The 17,772-nt window shown below is 41.8% G+C and overlaps 2 protein-coding genes across 3 annotated transcripts in view; one reads left to right on the top strand and one right to left on the bottom strand.

Moving 5' to 3' along the window:
- The window catches only part of rabep1 (rabaptin, RAB GTPase binding effector protein 1), a 21,335-nt gene extending 18,608 nt beyond the window's left edge, over window positions 1–2,727 (bottom strand). The window contains exons 1-2 of the mRNA XM_084374069.1: window positions 2,457–2,727; window positions 66–194 (exon numbers count right to left, since the gene is read on the bottom strand). Coding sequence (XP_084230195.1) covers window positions 66–194; window positions 2,457–2,502 — 175 coding nt within the window. The 5' untranslated portion in view covers window positions 2,503–2,727. The remainder of the gene's footprint in view (window positions 1–65; window positions 195–2,456) is intronic.
- A 556-nt stretch (window positions 2,728–3,283) lies between these two features.
- Window positions 3,284–14,112, top strand: scimp (SLP adaptor and CSK interacting membrane protein). 2 transcript variants are annotated; one of them, XM_084372852.1, is made up of 5 exons: window positions 3,284–3,544; window positions 4,187–4,308; window positions 8,869–8,917; window positions 10,319–10,395; window positions 12,310–14,112. In XM_084372852.1, exons 2-5 carry the CDS (start codon window positions 4,191–4,193, stop codon window positions 12,825–12,827), a joined length of 762 nt encoding a protein of 253 aa, XP_084228978.1. In that variant the 5' UTR covers window positions 3,284–3,544; window positions 4,187–4,190; the 3' UTR covers window positions 12,828–14,112. The 2 variants fall into 2 exon arrangements, with proteins under 2 accessions (XP_084228978.1, XP_084228977.1); XM_084372851.1 differs by having other exon boundaries at window positions 4,179–4,308.
- Window positions 14,113–17,772: the final 3,660 nt, after the last annotated feature.

Below are 17,772 nucleotides of genomic sequence, written 5' to 3'. Positions count from 1 at the left end.
ATGATATTGATCAGTAGATTATTGATGATACAGATCAGTAGATTATTGATGATATTGATCCGTACCTTCCTTGGTCAGGTAGAGCTCTTTGAACTTGGCTCTTTTCTGGTTGAACTCGGCCTCCAGCTGCTGTTTCAGTCTGATGAAGTCGGTCCGGTCCTGATCCAGAGACGACACCTCCTGCTGCAGCACCTCTGATGATGATGATGATCATGAAGAAAGAGAGAATAATCGGACAGGACTGAGATTAATCAACTGTTCTTTATAAACAGAACCTTCACATTAAAAGACGAGCAGGAGACAAGTCCACTTTCATTCAGGAGAAATGTGTTGGAACCAATCAGATACCAGCTGCCACCTGACTGTTTTCATCACAATCAGTTCAGATACAAAACTGATGAAGATCAAACTGAAGCTTCAGTCAGAGACACACAGAGTAAATGTTCACACTGTGGTAGAAGTGCTGCTTCATTACTGACTGACAGTGAATCCACACCTGTCTTCACCTGTCCTCACCTGTCTTCACCTGTCCTACAGGACGACCACAGACAGCAGCTCTCTACAGAAATGAGCTGCAGCCCTGCAGGTAAATGAAACCACCTGCTGTGTTATCACCTCGTTAAAGACAAATGTTTAATGATTTTACTGATAGTTTAAAGTGTTCACACAGAACAGCACAACATACAGACAGACAGCCAATCACAGGGAGAGAAACAAGTCGAAACGTATAGAAACTTTTCTTTAAGCAGCTTCACAGTTCAACTGAATCAGTGGAGGACTCAATGACATCAGCAGCTCTCAGCTGGTCCTGTCCACTGTTTATACACTCAATATGAGATTTATTTAAAAAAACTATTTAATCTTTAAAGATCAATAATAAAAGCCTCCAGATAACCTCTTGATAACCTCCTGATAACCTCCAGATAACCTCTTCATAACCTCCAGATAACCTCTTGATAACCTCCAGATAACCTCTTGATAACCTCTTGATAACCTCCAGATAACCTCTTGATAACCTCCTGATAACCTCTTGATAACCTCTTGATAACCTCCTGATAACCTCTTGATAACCTCCAGATAACCTCCTGATAACCTCTTGATAACCTCTTGATAACCTCCTGATAACCTCCTGATAACTTTTTGATAACCTCTTGATAACCTCCTGATAACCTCCTGATAACCTCTTGATAACCTCCTGATAACCTCCTGATAACCTCCTGATAACCTCCTGATAACTTTTTGATAACCTCCTGATAACCTCTTGATAACCTCCTGATAACCTCCTGATAACCTCCTGATAACCTGTGATACATGACATTAAAATGACTACAACACGCTCCGTTTGCACATATTGATTCAAAGTGCAGAGAATCTATAGTTTGTAATCTGAGCCGGGTGTTGATTGAAGGGATGTTTGGATCCTTTATGTTTGTAACGATGAGACATTTCTGCTGCTGCAGCATCCAGACACAGACTGAACTGAGCCGAGACCTGAACACTGAGTCCAACACATGTCAGACTCTGTGCAGTTTAAAGGAGCACTATGTAGGAATGAACACAAACTATCAACAGACATTTGACTTCATAGTTCATTAATAACTGTTCTATGTGCTGCAGACAGATCTAAACAAGTTAGCATGCTAACCAGCTAGCCCCACCAGTCTCAGGTCAAAGCTCCTGTGATAGTGGTGTAAACATTCCTCTGCTCCTTGAGCTCCAAGGCCGGACCGCTAGCTGCACGGCTAACTGAGCTAACTAGCTGAGGGCTAGAGTTAGCAGCAGTTAGCAGTTCCTCTGTTTGTTTTGAGCATGGCCACTTCTCATGTATAGCACCTTTAAAGTTTGCTGACATCAAACCGTCTGTATTTGATCTATTAAAACGTGTGTGTTCAGACTGTAACTGAGGACCAACCACACGGTTACAATCTGAATTAAATTAACTGAGATCTACAGCTGCAGCACAGACTCCTGCAGGACCCCAGGACGGACCCCGGACCCCAGTTTGAGACCCAGAGAGAGAGCCCTCCTGAAGGATGATCCGCCTGGATGCTGGTCCAGCCTCACACAGCACACAGTGATGGACTCATAGGATCCATATGATCCCTGTTACAGACTGACAGGCTAACGAGGCCGGTACCGAACTCCACATCACAACGACAGGCTAACAGCTAACAGCTAGCTGTAGGTTTCAGTTAGCTAGCAGAGAAAACACCGTTAGCTTAATAAGATGCTACAACACACCGCTCCTGTTCAGCGACATGACGCGTTAATAAGCAGCCGGACAGTGTTTGAGTGAACCCGCTGCGCAGCACTAATGTTCAGCCTGACACTGACAGCAGTGACACGTCGCCCTGACGATGCTAACAAGCTAATGTTGTGAAGGATGCAGAGGCCGCTGCTCCGGAGCTCCAGCCCTCCACACTCACCACCCAATCCGACAAACACGACACATTTACCGTCATGTTGGGACGACAGCGGCGGGCCCGAGGCCTGCTCGGCCATGGTTCCTGAGGGGCTTCAGCCAACAAGCAGGGGAGAGGCAGAAGAGCTCGGCTGTCCAAGAAAACAGGCTAACATCACAACTGACGACAAGCTAGGGACGGCGCCGAGACAACACTTCCGGTTACACTTTCAAAATAAAATCTACACGTCACTGCTCGATGAAGCCAGTTGAACCTGTACAATACAAACACAAGGACCCTAACCCTATACAAGCAGATAGTTTAGTTTTAATGGACGTTTTAATACAGCCACATCCTACTCAACGTTTACAAGTTAACACGGAGGAGCGTCTGATTCCGGTAATATGTTTACTAAATATAGCTAGCTTGATTATTCCGGTGGTACCTTTCAAAATAAAAGTATTTTGCACTGAATTAGGAAACATCAAGTTGCACATTCAAATTTAAATGTGTGTCTTCAGAAACACTTGAGGTAAAAAGAAGTTAATAAAAGGCCGGAAGGTTCGGCTTGGACTGATGTGATGTGGGTTAGCTGATAAAAACCAGTGAAAGCTGATTTAAGAGGAACTGAAAATATAAAGCGGGCGGAAGTGGATGTTCTGACAGCTTCGACACAAACTGTCACAAGACTCTGACTTCAATGGAAACTGTCATAAATATATGAAATATTACACGTTTAACATCACACATACACACAACACACACACACACACACTGCACACACACACACACACACACACACATACATACCACACATACACTACACTACACACACACACACACACGCATACACATACACACACACACACCACACACACACACACATGCTGTGGTCAGTGGAGCGTGGTGGAGGGTGGGGAGGAGAGTTTCTCTGGTAAAATAAGAAAATTAGAAACTGTCATGCAAATGAAACACACGATGACTACTGTCATAAATCAATAATACCATCCTCATCAACATCATCATCCCCCTCATCATCATCATCATCATCATCATCATCATCATCATCATCATTGTCCATCTACTGAGAGCGTCAGGAAACTTGAACCCAGCCTGAACTCAAACCAGCTTTTCTCTGGAAGGTAAGAATCTCTCTGAGTGTTTGTTACAGTTAAAAGCATTAATTATAAAAAGTATTAATAATAAAAATGATTGTATTGTTATTTAAGATCATTGAATAAAGAAAATTAAGTATAACAATAAAGGGCCTAACTTTAACAGTGAAAGTCAGTTTGTTTATAAGAATAATTAAACTTTTCAGTGTGCATCTTTGTGTCATAAAATATTGAAATATGTCTCATTATTAAAATAAAGCTTCAGAGTGAATCATCAGTTTTTGTCCGCCTGGTTTTATTTTCTGTTTATTCGTTGGGACGTGGCAGGAAGCAGTTTGACAGGGAGGATACGGACCGCACAGATAAACAGAGAACAGAACTTTAACATTATTCTGTTCATGCAGATAACAGACAAAAATGATAAATAATAAACTGTTCATTTAAAAACTGTTCAGACACATTTGAGTGAATCTTGACAATGAAAAGTCCCTGGAGATCTTAAAGAGTCAGTTTGGTTCTGAGATCATAAATACAGAAATAACCTGCAGACTGAGTCAGAAAGAGGAAGTGGTGAACGCTCTTCTTTCCGATCGTCCGGCTGTAACTGAAAAGCAGCAGCTCTCACGTCTCAGCAGGGTTATATTTGTGTTTCTGCTCTGAGGTGTGCAGCGGGATGACCATGAGTGCGTGGAGGAGATATCTGTGGCTGTGGGTGATCGTTGGGATGATCTTTGTGTCGGTGGTGATCATCCTCATCTTCCTCCTCATCAACAGGTGTCTCTTCAGAGCAGGTAGGTCCAAACTCATCTGACACGCCTGACACTGTTACTGGAAGAGGCGTCATCATTTGCATGTCAAAATAAGATATTTACTTCTTTTTCCTGTTTGTTCTCACACTTCTTCTTTCAGGATGATCTGAAGAAGAGATAAAACATGAGAGCAAGAGAAGAGAGCAAATGATGTTTAATATTTGTGAGGCGTCACAATGTTTTATTACTTAATGGTACAATATAACAAACCATAACACACAACATGTTAAATATAACATTTAAAATGCATCAGCCTCAGATTATCTAAAATCATGGCGTACAATACTTCACATGATACAGCCAACATGTTTTATTATCCTCGGAAACTCCATCAGGATATGAAATGTCAGCAGAGACGTCACTTTGATAATTTTTATTGAGCCTCTACTGAACCAGGTCTTCTGAACCATGTCTATTGAACCAGGTCTATTTTTTTTTTTGATAGTACAACTCAAGGTGGACAGGAAAGAGGATGAGAGAGAGGGGGAGTGACATGCAGCAAAGAGCCCCAGGCCGGAACTTGAACCTGGGGCCGCTGCAGCGAGGACAAAGCCTCCATACATGGGATGCCCGCTCTACCAACTGAGCTAAACGGCGGGCCTTGAACCAGGTCTATTGAACCAGGTCTACATTTACATTTACATTTAGGGCTTTTAGCAGACGCTTTTGTCCAAAGCGACTTACAATAAGTACAACTGTCACAAGAAAGAAACTACAACATATCACCGTTGATAAAGTAGAAAAAATAGAAACAATATTCAAGCCCTCATCTGAGCAAAGTAGCTGCCATTTATCAAGGATACCTTTCATAAGTGCTATGATATAAGTGCTAAAGATAGGAACATACATGTGCATATGATTTTTTTATTTTTTATTTTTTGGTGGGGAGGGGAGGGAGTCATGCTATGCGGGGTCGAGGTGAGGTCTGAACAAGTGAGTCTTGAATCTTTTTGCGAAAGATGGCGAGTGACTGCTGTCCTGACGTTGGTCGGGAGTTCGTTCCACCACTGAGGTGCCAGAACAGAGAAGAGTCGGGACTTCGTTGGGCGGTCTTTGTTTGCTCTCAGCGATGGCGGTACCAGCCGGCCAGCTGATGTAGTAGAGCTAAGTGCTCGCGCAGGGGCATGTGGTCTGATCAGTTTTTAGAGGTAGATGGGTGCAGTTCAGTTGACGGCCTTGAAGGCAAACACCATGGTCTTGAATCTGATGCAGGCCGCAACAGGAAGCCAGTGGAGGTCACGGAGGAGGGGGGTCACATGGGAGAATTTGGGTAGATTGAAAACGAGGCGTGCTGCAGCGTTCTGGATACGTTGCAATGGTTTAGTCGCAGAGGTTGGGAGTCCAGCCAAGAGCGAGTTGCAGTAGTCGAGGTGGGAGATGACCAGCGATTGAACCAGGAGTTGCGTCACTTCTTTTGTGAGGAAGGACCGGATCCTGCGGATGTTGTAAAGGGCAAATCTGCAGGATCGGGTCAACACGGTGATGTTGGGGGTGCAGCATAGTCCGTCGTCGAGGATTACACCCAGGTTCCTCACAGTTGATGAAGGCGATACCGTGACGTCCTTGACAGTGACTGCCAGGTCCATGTGAGGGCAGTCTTTCCCCGGGATGAAGAGGAGTTCAGTTTTACTGAGGTTGAGCTTGAGATGATGGGCAGTTGTCCAAGCGGAGATGTCTGCCAGACATTCCGAGATGCGCGTGGCAACGTGGGTATTGGAGGATGGGGGAAAGGAGAGGAACAGTGGGGTGTCGTCAGCATAACAGTGGTAAGAGAATCCATATGATGTGATTGCAGAGCCTAGTGATCTAGTGTAGTGAAAACAGAAGCGGTCCGAGTACTGAGCCTTGAGGGACACCAGTTTCCAGGGTTGGACAAGGAGCCATTCCACATGACCTGAAAGGTGCGTTCTGTCAGGTATGATGTGAACCAGGTTAGAGCTGAGTCAGCGATGCCAAGTTTGGCCAGAGTGAAGAGGACGATTTGGTGGTTGACTGTGTCAAATTCAGAGGATAAGTCTATTGAACCAGGTCTATTGAACCAGGTCTACTGAACCAGGTCTAATAATAATAATAATAATAATAATAATAATAATAATAATACATTTATTTTGTATAGCGCTTTTCATGGTACACAAAGACACTTTACAGGTTAAAAAGCAGAATAATAAAAACAACACAATAAAAATTATATTTTAAGTATTAGTATTATAAGTTATACGTTAAAAACAGTTCTAAAAAGGTGAGTTTTGGTGAGTGTTTTGAAGGTAGTGAGGTCTGTACAGTCTCTGATATGTGTGTGTGTGTTTGTTATTGAACCAGGTCTATTGAACCAAGTCAGTCCCACTGAGATCACACATCTCTTTTACAAGCAGACCAACACAGAGTTACAACAGCAAGTTAACAGAAATCACACTCAGATAATCAAGTTTCACATCAGTCTGTAGATTGTTTCATGCAGCCAGCGCCAAAAACCTCAAAGCTTTCCTAGCCAATTCAGTTCAGACAACAGGAAACAAGAAATGACAAGATGTCAAGAGAATGAAGACAAAGCGATTTCCACATTTCTAGTTTAAAAGAAAGAGAAGTAAACAAGGAGTTTGCCGAGAATGACTCTATAAATAAAACCATCCAGTGACTGAGGCGTCCTGAACCTACAGACCGTTCAGCTTCTGAGTCAGAGAAGCAGTTTGTCATGAAGCTCAGAGCTGCGATACACGATGTCCAGCATGTGAAGATAGAGAGCAGAGGCGTTCATATACAGTCATATACATTCATATACAGTCACATACAGTCATATACATTCATATACAGTCACATACAGTCACATACAGTCACATACAGTCATATACATTCATATACAGTCATATACATTCATATACAGTCACATACAGTCACATACAGTCACATACAGTCATATACATTCATATACAGTCATATACATTCATATACAGTCACATACAGTCACATACAGTCATATACATTCATATACATTCATATACAGTCATATACATTCATATACAGTCACATACAGTCACATACATTCATATACAGTCACATACAGTCACATACAGTCATATACATTCATATACATTCATATACATTCATATACAGTCACATACAGTCACATACATTCATATACAGTCACATACAGTCATATACATTCACATACAGTCACATACAGTCACATACAGTCACATACTGTATAATATATACTATATACTTTATACTGTATAATATATACTGTATACTGTAACCTTTATACTATATACAGTATACTATATACTGTAAAATATATACTATATACTTTATACTGTATACTATATACTGTATAATATATACTATATACTGTATACTGTAACCTTTATACTATATACTATATACTGTATACTATATACTGTAAAAGATATACTATATACTGTATACTGTAACCTTTATACTATATACTGTATACTATATACTGTATACTGTAACCTTTATACTATATAATGTATACTATATACTATATACTGTATACTATATACTGTATACTGTAACCTTTATACTATATACTGTATACTATATACTATATACTGTATACTATATACTATATACTGTATACTGTAACCTTTATACTATATACTGTATACTATATACTGTATACTGTATACTATATACTATATACTGTATACTATATACTATATACTATATACTGTATAATATATACTATATACTGTATACTATATACTCTAACCTTTATACTATATACTATATACTGTATACTGTAACCTTTATACTATATACTATATACTGTATACTGTATACTGTAACCTTTATACTATATACTGTATACTGTAACCTTTATACTATATACTATACTGTATACTGTAACCTTTATACTATACTGTATACTATTTACTGTAAAAGATATACTATATACTGTATACTGTAACTTTTATACTATATACGGTATACTATTAACTGTGTACTATACACTATATACTGTATAATATATACTGTATACTGTAACCTTTATACTATATCCAGACATCCAAACATTCTAATGAGCCGACTGAAAGTAGTGTTTACATGAACAGATAAAACATTGATCGTTGACGGACACGTCTCTGTGTTCATTTCCAGAACAGAGAAGTGACGATCAGTTTCACTCTCAGGATCTCCATCTGTTTTCTTTAGTTAACTGAAAAACCAATAATGTACTCGATCACCACAAATCAGAGCAGAACAAGAAGAGAAACTATGACAGCTTGTAACTGCTGAAGTATTAATGTGAGAGGAAACATTATTATAATTGTATGAAGACTATTATTAGTGGTCCGTGTGGACGTGATGAAACTTTAATGATCCCTGAGGACGGAGCACTGATGTGATAAAGTGTCTCATGAGGACATCAGACGTGTCTTTTCGTTCTGTCAACTTAAAGTAAATTAAAACCCTCTGACATGATGTTTAAAGCCTGTTTATTCATTTTGTCCTCAAAGCTTCGACGTCAGTTTGTTCTTTACGTTTTATTACATTTCATCACCTTTTGTTTTTTCTTCACAGGCAAACACAGAATCTCACAGCTGCACAGAAGATCTGACTTCAGAGCCACGTAATGTTTACATTTATATACATATGTAATGATGTGTTGCTGTATACATGGATCTTCTCAGGATTGTTAAGTTAGATCTCAGTGTAAGTTCACTCCTTCATGTCCACACCTGTTTACTTTCTTTGCCAAGAGTCAGATTAAGGAGATTGATACCAAACTCACACTTGTCACTTAGCTTAGCTTAGTTTAGCATAAAGACTGGAATCAGAGGGAAATAGTTAGCCTGTTCAGAGGCACAGTGGCTGGCTAAATCTCTAACATCCCCTCAGGAAATGTCACATGTGAAAACTTAACAAATGAAAAGAAAAATAATTTTCATTTTCACTTTAAAGAAGCAGTCTGTAGTTCTGGTGAGTAAATGTTAATGAGAAGAGGAACATCTTCAAACCAACTAAACAAACTGACCTTAAAGGACAACACAGTGTATACTGTTTAACTGTGTTTATATGTGGCGGACCCTGCCACCTTTCTAGCTTCAGACAGTGTTCTCGGACCTTATTGTCCTCTGAGAACAGCTTGTTTATTCACAAATGGAGAAAGTTTGTATTATTACCTCATTAATGTTCAAATTCAGAGTTTGAATTTCTTCTCCAGAACTTCACAGAGCTGCTTTAACTAACTGACAGTTTCACATGTGATTCACATTCATTGACACAGTTTGTGTGAAACACATCTGTGTTGAGATCATCACAGCTGAAGTGTAAAATTATGACGATGTGCCTTAACTTTTCATAAAACCACAAAATGTTGTTTTATTTTTGATTGATTGATTAATTTCATTATTGAGTCCTGTTTAAATAATGTGAAGACATTATTATCAGAGGAGAGAACAAAGAGCAGAAACCAGCGCAGCAGCTCACAGACGACAAACCGTCCGGACGTTTGTTCCGGACTTTAATATCAATTATCAGCATTAAAATCAAGCAGCTGTTCATTGTTCTGTAGTCGTCTGTGCCACAAAACGTTTCTGGATGTTGAACAGACAGAAACTCTGAACTCATCATGATACAGAAGAAAATGTGATTCATTGTCAACGTCTCCTAATTCACATAATTCACACAAGCTGTTGTCGTCCTGGATCATTTTAAATGAGCCAACATGAAGGACGAGCTGTTCTCAGCTGTGCCACCGAACACCTTCAACATCTTGATAAGTTTGCTGTAAAATACTCTTCAGGGCCGAACGAACACTTGATCTGAATAAATGTCCGTAACTTTGCTTTCAACATCAACAACCATTGTCCTTCAGATCCAGCAGCTAACTCTCCTCTAGTTATGCTCATGTTACAAACTGAACTGTTAGGATACAGATGTTGTACCTCAGCTTGAGACTGTGTCGACAGAAGAAACCTTCTGATTATCTCACTGTGTTCTGACTTTGTCACGTTTCGTGTCTTCTCAGGAACAACCAGTACCAGGAGAGGAAGCTGACGGGCGACACTCCACCTTTACCTCCTCGCACACAGTTTCTCACTGCAGGTCAGACCAATAATTCTACTTTAAATTACCCAGAACCTCACGTCCTCCTCTCACTCTCACCACATCACCTCAAGAGCTGAACACAAAACCTCATCACAGCTGACGTCTGACAAAACCAGAGTCTAAAGGATGACAACAGGGTGGTAGGCTATCTGTGGTGAGAAACCAAACAAACCTCTGACCTCTGATGAAAGTAAAATTATTAAACAAAAGCAAAATCACATGTTCTGAGTTTCTGAACCAAACTTCATACCCAAGATCAGACTGAGTGTGGATGATGTTCACAGTTTCTACAGATCAGACCAAACAACAGATTTGTTGACAGTGACAAGTGAAGCACACTGTGGAGGACACAGCAGCTCCTGGATGAGGACACAGCAGCTCCTGGATGAGGACACAGCAGCTCCTGGATGAGGACACAGCAGCTCCTGGATGAGGACACAGCAGCTGTCCTGCTGTAGCTGTGTCAGTCTTTGTTGACAGTGAGAGCTCGCTGGCTGTAGATGGTGATCATGGTTCCACACAAAGAGAAGATCAGAGTTGTAACACTGATGCTGAGGTGATTAAATGTTCAGGTGCTGTGAAGGTGAAGTTTTATCTTTAGATCAAACGTCCAGAGGAGTCCAGGACTCTGCTGCTGAACCACAATCATTCATCTGACCAGGAGCTGCAGGACCTCCGTCACATGTAAGGAATGAGACAGTGATGCTGCCTCCAACCAGGACCGAACCTTTAACCTCCGCCTGTGGAGGACGGTGAGAGAGACTGAAGCTCTTCAACCTGCTGTCAATTTAAATGTCTGCTGATCTGCTGGAAGTGTTTGGTCCTGCTGCAGGTTCTTCCCCATGGACATGGGAGAGGCTCAACACTTTGCCTCTTTAACAACAAGGTCATAATGGAAGCATTTCCTGCTGAAGATCATTCTGAAGGACTGAAGGACTGAGGGACTGAGGGACTGAAGGACTGAAGGACTGGAGGACTGAAGGACTGAGGGACTGAGGGACTGAAGGACTAAAGGACTGAGGGACTGAAGGACTGAAGGACTGAAGGACTGAGGGACTGAGGGACTGAAGGACTGAAGGACTGGAGGACTGAAGGACTGGAGGACTGAAGGACTGAAGGACTGAGGGACTGAGGGACTGAAGGACTAAAGGACTGAGGGACTGAAGGACTGAAGGACTGGAGGACTGAAGGACTGAGGGACTGAAGGACTGAAGGACTGGAGGACTGAAGGACTGAGGGACTGAAGGACTGAAGGACTGAGGGACTGAGGGACTGAAGGACTAAAGGACTGAGGGACTGAAGGACTGAAGGACTGAGGGACTGAGGGACTGAAGGACTGAAGGACTGAGGGACTTAAGAACTGAGGGACTGGAGGACTGAAGGACTGAAGACTGAGGACTGAGGACTGAGGACATGGACCTGGATGTTGATCCTGCTCCTGTCCAACACAGCCTCGGACTTCACTGAAGACATGTTGACTTTCGGTGCAGCTGAAACCAAGAAGCTCTCACACTCAACATGCTGTGATCAGCTTTTCTGTGAATCTGATTTGTTAGCTGTTAGCTGTTGTTAGCATAGTGGGTGTCTCGTATTTCAGCTCTCACTGTCTACTTTGTAAGAAAGATGATTTTTGAGTCTGAAACTCGTTAAATATTTGGGATGTAGGTCGGGTCGGCAGCCATCTCAGTGTGTCATTATTTAATGAGCTTAGATAAGAACTGGAACTTTGTGACAAAGTGGACTTTGTCACTTTGACTCAGGTTTGTTCTGTCCACCAGAGGAAACACATCAAACTGCCGTCACACTGTCAGAATCCTGCCACAGTCTGTCACCACATCACTGATATCTGTAACTCTTAGAAAGTCATAATATCATGAGAATATGGAGTGACTTTAACATTTTCTGTTTCAGAGGCTCAAAGTTATGAGAACCTGGCTGAGGTTCCCGACTGCGAGGAGAGTACACCCGACTACGAACAGGTGAAGGACAACTTCGAACAGGATGTGGGCGACTACGAGCAGGCTACGCCTAAATACGAGCAGGACGTGGGAGACTACGAGCAGGCTACGCCTGACTACGAGCAGGACGTGGGAGACTACGAGCAGGCTACGCCTGACTACGAGCAGGACGTGGGAGACTACGAGCAGGCTACGCCTGACTACGAGCAGGACGTGGGAGACTACGAGCAGGCTACGCCCGACTCCGAGCAGGACGTGGGAGACTACGAGCAGGCTACGCCCGACTACGAGCAGGACGTGGGAGACTATGTGAAGGTGGAGGAAGAGGAGAAGTGTGTCCCTCCTCCTCCACCGTACCAGGATCCAGATCCAGCAGCAGACAACACCTCAGAGGACTACGACGACATCGATGAACTCGGAGGTGAAGTTGAAGTCCAGGATGAAGATGAAGACTACGATGATGTGGGATAATTGCAGAGACGTGAGGAGGGCTTTTATATTGATGAGACAGAAAACAGCAGATGAAGATCTGTTTTGTAAGAACAGCAGCTGGAAGAAGAGGACAGAGCAGCAGTGAAGAGGATGAAAGGCTCAGACATGAAGGTTTGATCTTTATCATAACAACTTTCATTTACACTCAGACTGTAACAGCAGAGTTCAGTCTGTTTAGAGATCATGACGAGGTCGCACCGAACAACCAACCAGCTGTTATTTGACTCATTGTAACTGATCAGAAAGCACAAAATTATTCTTTTATTGTTTTTAATTTAAAACTTGATTTGTTTATCTGCATTTTATTTAAAACTGAAATACAGAGATTAATGTTACTGTTACACTATATGTGTGTGTTAAATATGAAGCTGTTGAGTCAGGAGGTGATTAGCTTAGCTTAGCATAAAGACTGAAAGCAGGGGGAAACTGCTAGCCTGGCTCCGTCCACCACTTGTGTCTTGTTTGTTTATTCTGTACACAAACAGAAATATAAAGGCAGATTTTTTAAACTTTGAAATTCATATATTTTTTGTATTTTTTAAATATTTTAAATATTTTGTATCTTACTGTCTACAGATCATATGACTCCAGAACTATTGAACTATGCGTGAGCCTGATGTGAGAGAAGCCACGTTGCTTCTCTCACATCAGTTTATTTTGAGTCACCTGCTGTCACCACAGCAACTGTGTGTGTTCATCCGCAGCTGAAAATAGTCCCCTGCCAAACGCAGCATTACCTCCTGTTTCAGTTAAAACTCCAGCTGATCGTTAAGTCTTTTATAGGAATTCAAATTCAACTTTTTTTTGACACATTTTTACATGAGAGGCACAGACAGGGAGGGAAGTGACAGAGTGATGCATTGTGGGATTTGTTGACAATAACAACAATATAGAATATCACTGAGGCTGCTGATGATCTGTCTTAAATCCTTCATAGACTGCCTCCTGCAGGCTGCTGTGAGTCTGATGTCTCTGAGCTTTATTTACATCAATGAATACATAAAAAACAATATGCAACAATAAAGATCAGAAAATAAAAATATAAATAGTAAAAACAATGTGCCATCTCTAAGATATTAAACATTTTTGAAAAGTTAAATTTTTGGAGCTTTGTGTTTTTCTATCCTCACAGTCGATGATACGTTCTCGTCTCCTCTGTAACTTTTCCGACTTGATGTCTTTTTTTGTTTCTCTTTTGTTTCCTTCAGTTTATTCAGATTGTTTGAGTTGTTTTGAATTCTGTATTAAAGATAATTAATGATGATGTTGTCTCAGTTTATTGCATAGATCACATTTGGAAAAACTGCAACACTTAGATAAAAACTATGTAGGAGTGTTTTGATTGGATAGAAGGTCGCAGCATGTGTTCATGACTGACTAACCGCCTCATTTCCTGACTCCAGAGAGAAAGAATGAGCTTGATGTCCACTGAAACCAGACTTTCAGCATCTTTCCACTGTTTGGCAGAAACATTGAGGAACAGTCAGCAGAAGAGCTGATGTGGTTCAGCTGCAGTCACAAACCAAACTGACTTCATTTCCTCATCACGTCCGACACACTTACACTCAAAGACGTGTAATGAAACCAGATCGCTGCTGAAGTTCTGCATTTCTACCACAGTCACAGAAAAAGTATCTGTCGTTAGTCCTGCTGCATGAACGTCAGAGCAGCTTGTTCCTGTTGGAGGCGCCTGGGTGGAGACACTTCATATACAGTTTGTACACTGGTTCAAAACATAAGGGTCGGGCCCCTCCACAGGGTCACCAGATCAATCTGAGGGGTTGTCACATGATTCATGGGAGAAGAGAGAAGGACAAAAAGTTCTGACCCACAACATCTGTCTCTGATTTTGTCTTTCGGTGAATATTTCATTCTTTTGAGGCTCAAGCATTATTTTAATAACATTTTGAAGAATATTCATCTTTTTAAAACTGCTCACAAGACAAAGACCCAACAGACACTAAAAGAAACCACAGTTTTAATCCTGAACAATGTGTATTCAGTGATCTCAACACATCTCTGTTCAGACTTTAGCTCTTAAATAAACAGTGTTGGGAAAGGTCCCTTTCTACATGAACTAGTTCAAAGTTCAGTTCACAAATTTTAAAATGAACTAGTTCAGTTCATAGTTCATAATTCAAAATTTGGAACTAAGTTCACAGTTCCAAAAATGAACTAGTTCATAGTTCTTTTTTTTTTTTTTTCAATATGTTGCTGTGAGCTATTATTTTTCAAAATTATTGCCACAGCCCATATAGAAGCACAGACAGCAATTATTTTATCAGTTTTAACAATGAAACTGCAGGTCTCTGACAATATACTGCAAAACCAGGTTGTCCAGCTGCGGCTGGGAGATGAAGACAACGGAGCCGCTACTGTACGCCGTTAATGCGATTAGGGTGGTAAAGGATCTGTTGTGGCTCACCGTTGCCGTGTCTTTTGATTTTTTATTCACTCGCACATACCTTGAAAGGCTAGCTGGGTGCTTTAGTTCAATGTGCCGTTTCAGGTTTGCTGTTGACGTTGTTGATGTACGGAGTTGCTTCTTGAAACCCGGCGGGCAAAGTTTACACAAAAAGGTAATATTTTTCCCACCTGGATCATCACTAACCTTTTCATAAAATTGTTTTAAGTAATCATACAAAGATGCCGTATTAATGGTGGAGGCAGAGTCTGAGGTAGTGCTGCTGTCTTCATTCGTTTTTGCCTCCATACTTCGCATTTTGATGGCGCATCCGGCGGTGCGACTCTGTGGGGGCTGGTGTTGCCAGATTGGGTGTTTTTCCGCTACATATCGAGGCCTGTTTACGGTGTGTTTTAGCCGGGTTTTCGCCCGGAAGGCTCTATGGAAATCTGGCACTCTCTTGAACAAAGTTAAACTGTGAGAGAGCGCCGTTCACAAACGCCAGAATGAACGCGTTCACAATAACGTTCATCAGGCAGAAATAAAGTACGTTCAGTTCACGTTTGCCCAAAATATGAACGAGTTCATGAACGATCGTTCACTGAACGCGTTCAGGCACAACACTGTAAATAAATACAGTGGAGGAACTGAGAAGCACAAAGTAACACGAATGGAAATACACGAGTAAAGTGTACTTGAGTACAGTACTTAAAGTAAATATCCACCAGTGTGAAATGTAGATGATGAAATCGTTAATAAAGTTTTCTTTGGTTTGTCAGTTTCTAATAAACTTCATTTACAAATGTTAATAAATCATTAATGAAGTTTTCTTTAATTGGATTGTTTTTAAATGGACTCGGGTCATTTGAACAGAAGGTAGATAGTCATCCACCCTTCATCCATCATCCACCCTTCATCCATCCACCCTTCAACCACCCTTCATCCATCATCCACCCTTCATCCATCCACCCTTCAACCACCCTTCATCCATCATCCACCCTTCAACCACCCTTCATCCATGATCCACCCTTCATCCACCCTTCATCCATCATCCACCCTTCAACCACCCTTCATCCATCATCCACCCTTCAACCACCCTTCATCCACCCTTCATCCATCATCCACCCTTCAACCACCCTTCATCCATCATCCACCTTTCATCCATCATCCATCCTTCAACCACCCTTCATCCATCATCCACCCTTCATCCATCATCCACCCTTCAACCACCCTTCATCCATCCATCATCCACCCTTCATCCATCATCCACCCTTCATCCACCCTTCATCCATCCACCCTTCACCCACCCTTCATCCACCCTTCATCATTCATCCAACCTTCATCCATCACCCAACCTTCATCCATCATCCACCCTTCAACCACCCTTCATCCACCCTTCATCATTCATCCAACCTTCATCCATCACCCAACCTTCATCCATCATCCACCCTTCATCCATCCACCCTTCAACCACCCTTCATCCATCATCCACCCTTCAACCACCCTTCATCCCCCTTTCAACCACCCTTCATCCATCCACCCTTCACCCTTCGTGTTTGTCACACTGGTTGTTGTGGCGCCCCCTGGTGGCAGCAGAGCCCTCCATCAGTGTGAGTGTGTGTGTGTCCGGTCAGTCACACTCGGTCCAGATATCACAGTGCAGACGGGACAAACATGTACTAACAGTCATGTGTAGTGTTTGTGGCGCCCTGAGCCGACGCCGCTGTGACCTACATACACGTCCTGCTGCTCCACACTGACCACATAATAACATGCTGTCAGTCACCAGGAGACCTTTCATGAATATCAGTGGGTTTGGATGCAGACACTCAGTTCACATGAGGAATCTTCCAACAGACCATTCAGATGATAAAATGTTCAGAAAGTAGAAAAGTGACACAAACAAACACATGAATATGATTAAAGGAAACAACTGTGATGAACTAATTCTCACCTCTCAGCCTGTCACTGTCTGCACTGACGGAGGAATGAACAATGAATAATATGATGAAGATGATTTCTGTAACACTTTACAGTGTACAGTCACTCAGTTGCATTGTGGGTAATGTAGGCTCCAGGTTTTGGGCTCTCATCACACTCCTGTAACACTGTTGGACTCATGATGAAACAAACAGCAGAACCAGAACTATCACTCCTTTTATTCCAGTCAATCTACTTCCTGTTTAAAACCTGCTGCCTACATTACCCACAATGCAACTGAGCCACTGAGACTGAGTGACATCACTGGAGGCAGTTTATCTGATGACATGCAGCTTCCTCTGGAGACAGAAAGCTTTGTACGAATTTGAACATATTTTTTGATGGTGTCAGAAAGTTAAGCTGTTGACTATTTGTTTATTTTGAAGGTAATACTGCCTGTTTTATTGTGAAGGTGTAGACAGGAAGTGTAGCGGTTGGTATTGCGTTTTATTGTGAAAGTGTAGACAGAAAAGTGTAGCTGTCGATGTGGTGTTTTATTGTGGAGGTGTCACCGGAAGTGTAGCTGTCGATGTTGCAGTT

The sequence above is a fragment of the Pagrus pagrus genome (genome assembly GCF_965226575.1).
Source record: "Pagrus pagrus genome assembly, chromosome: 14".
Taxonomy (NCBI): Eukaryota; Metazoa; Chordata; class Actinopteri; order Spariformes; family Sparidae; genus Pagrus; species Pagrus pagrus.
The sequence above is the reverse complement of the archived record's forward strand: the minus strand, read 5'-3'. Positions and strand labels throughout refer to the sequence as shown.

What these genes read in the sequence shown, in the direction of transcription:
- scimp (XM_084372852.1), top strand. Translation starts at nt 4,191, where the DNA reads ATGACCATGAGTGCGTGGAGGAGATATCTGTGGCTGTGGGTGATCGTT. An exon ending in CAGGTGTCTCTTCAGAGCAG is followed by an intron (nt 4,309 to 8,868) that starts GTAGGTCCAAAC and finishes TTTTCTTCACAG; the next exon opens with GCAAACACAGAATCTCACAG. An exon ending in AGATCTGACTTCAGAGCCAC is followed by an intron (nt 8,918 to 10,318) that starts GTAATGTTTACA and finishes GTGTCTTCTCAG; the next exon opens with GAACAACCAGTACCAGGAGA.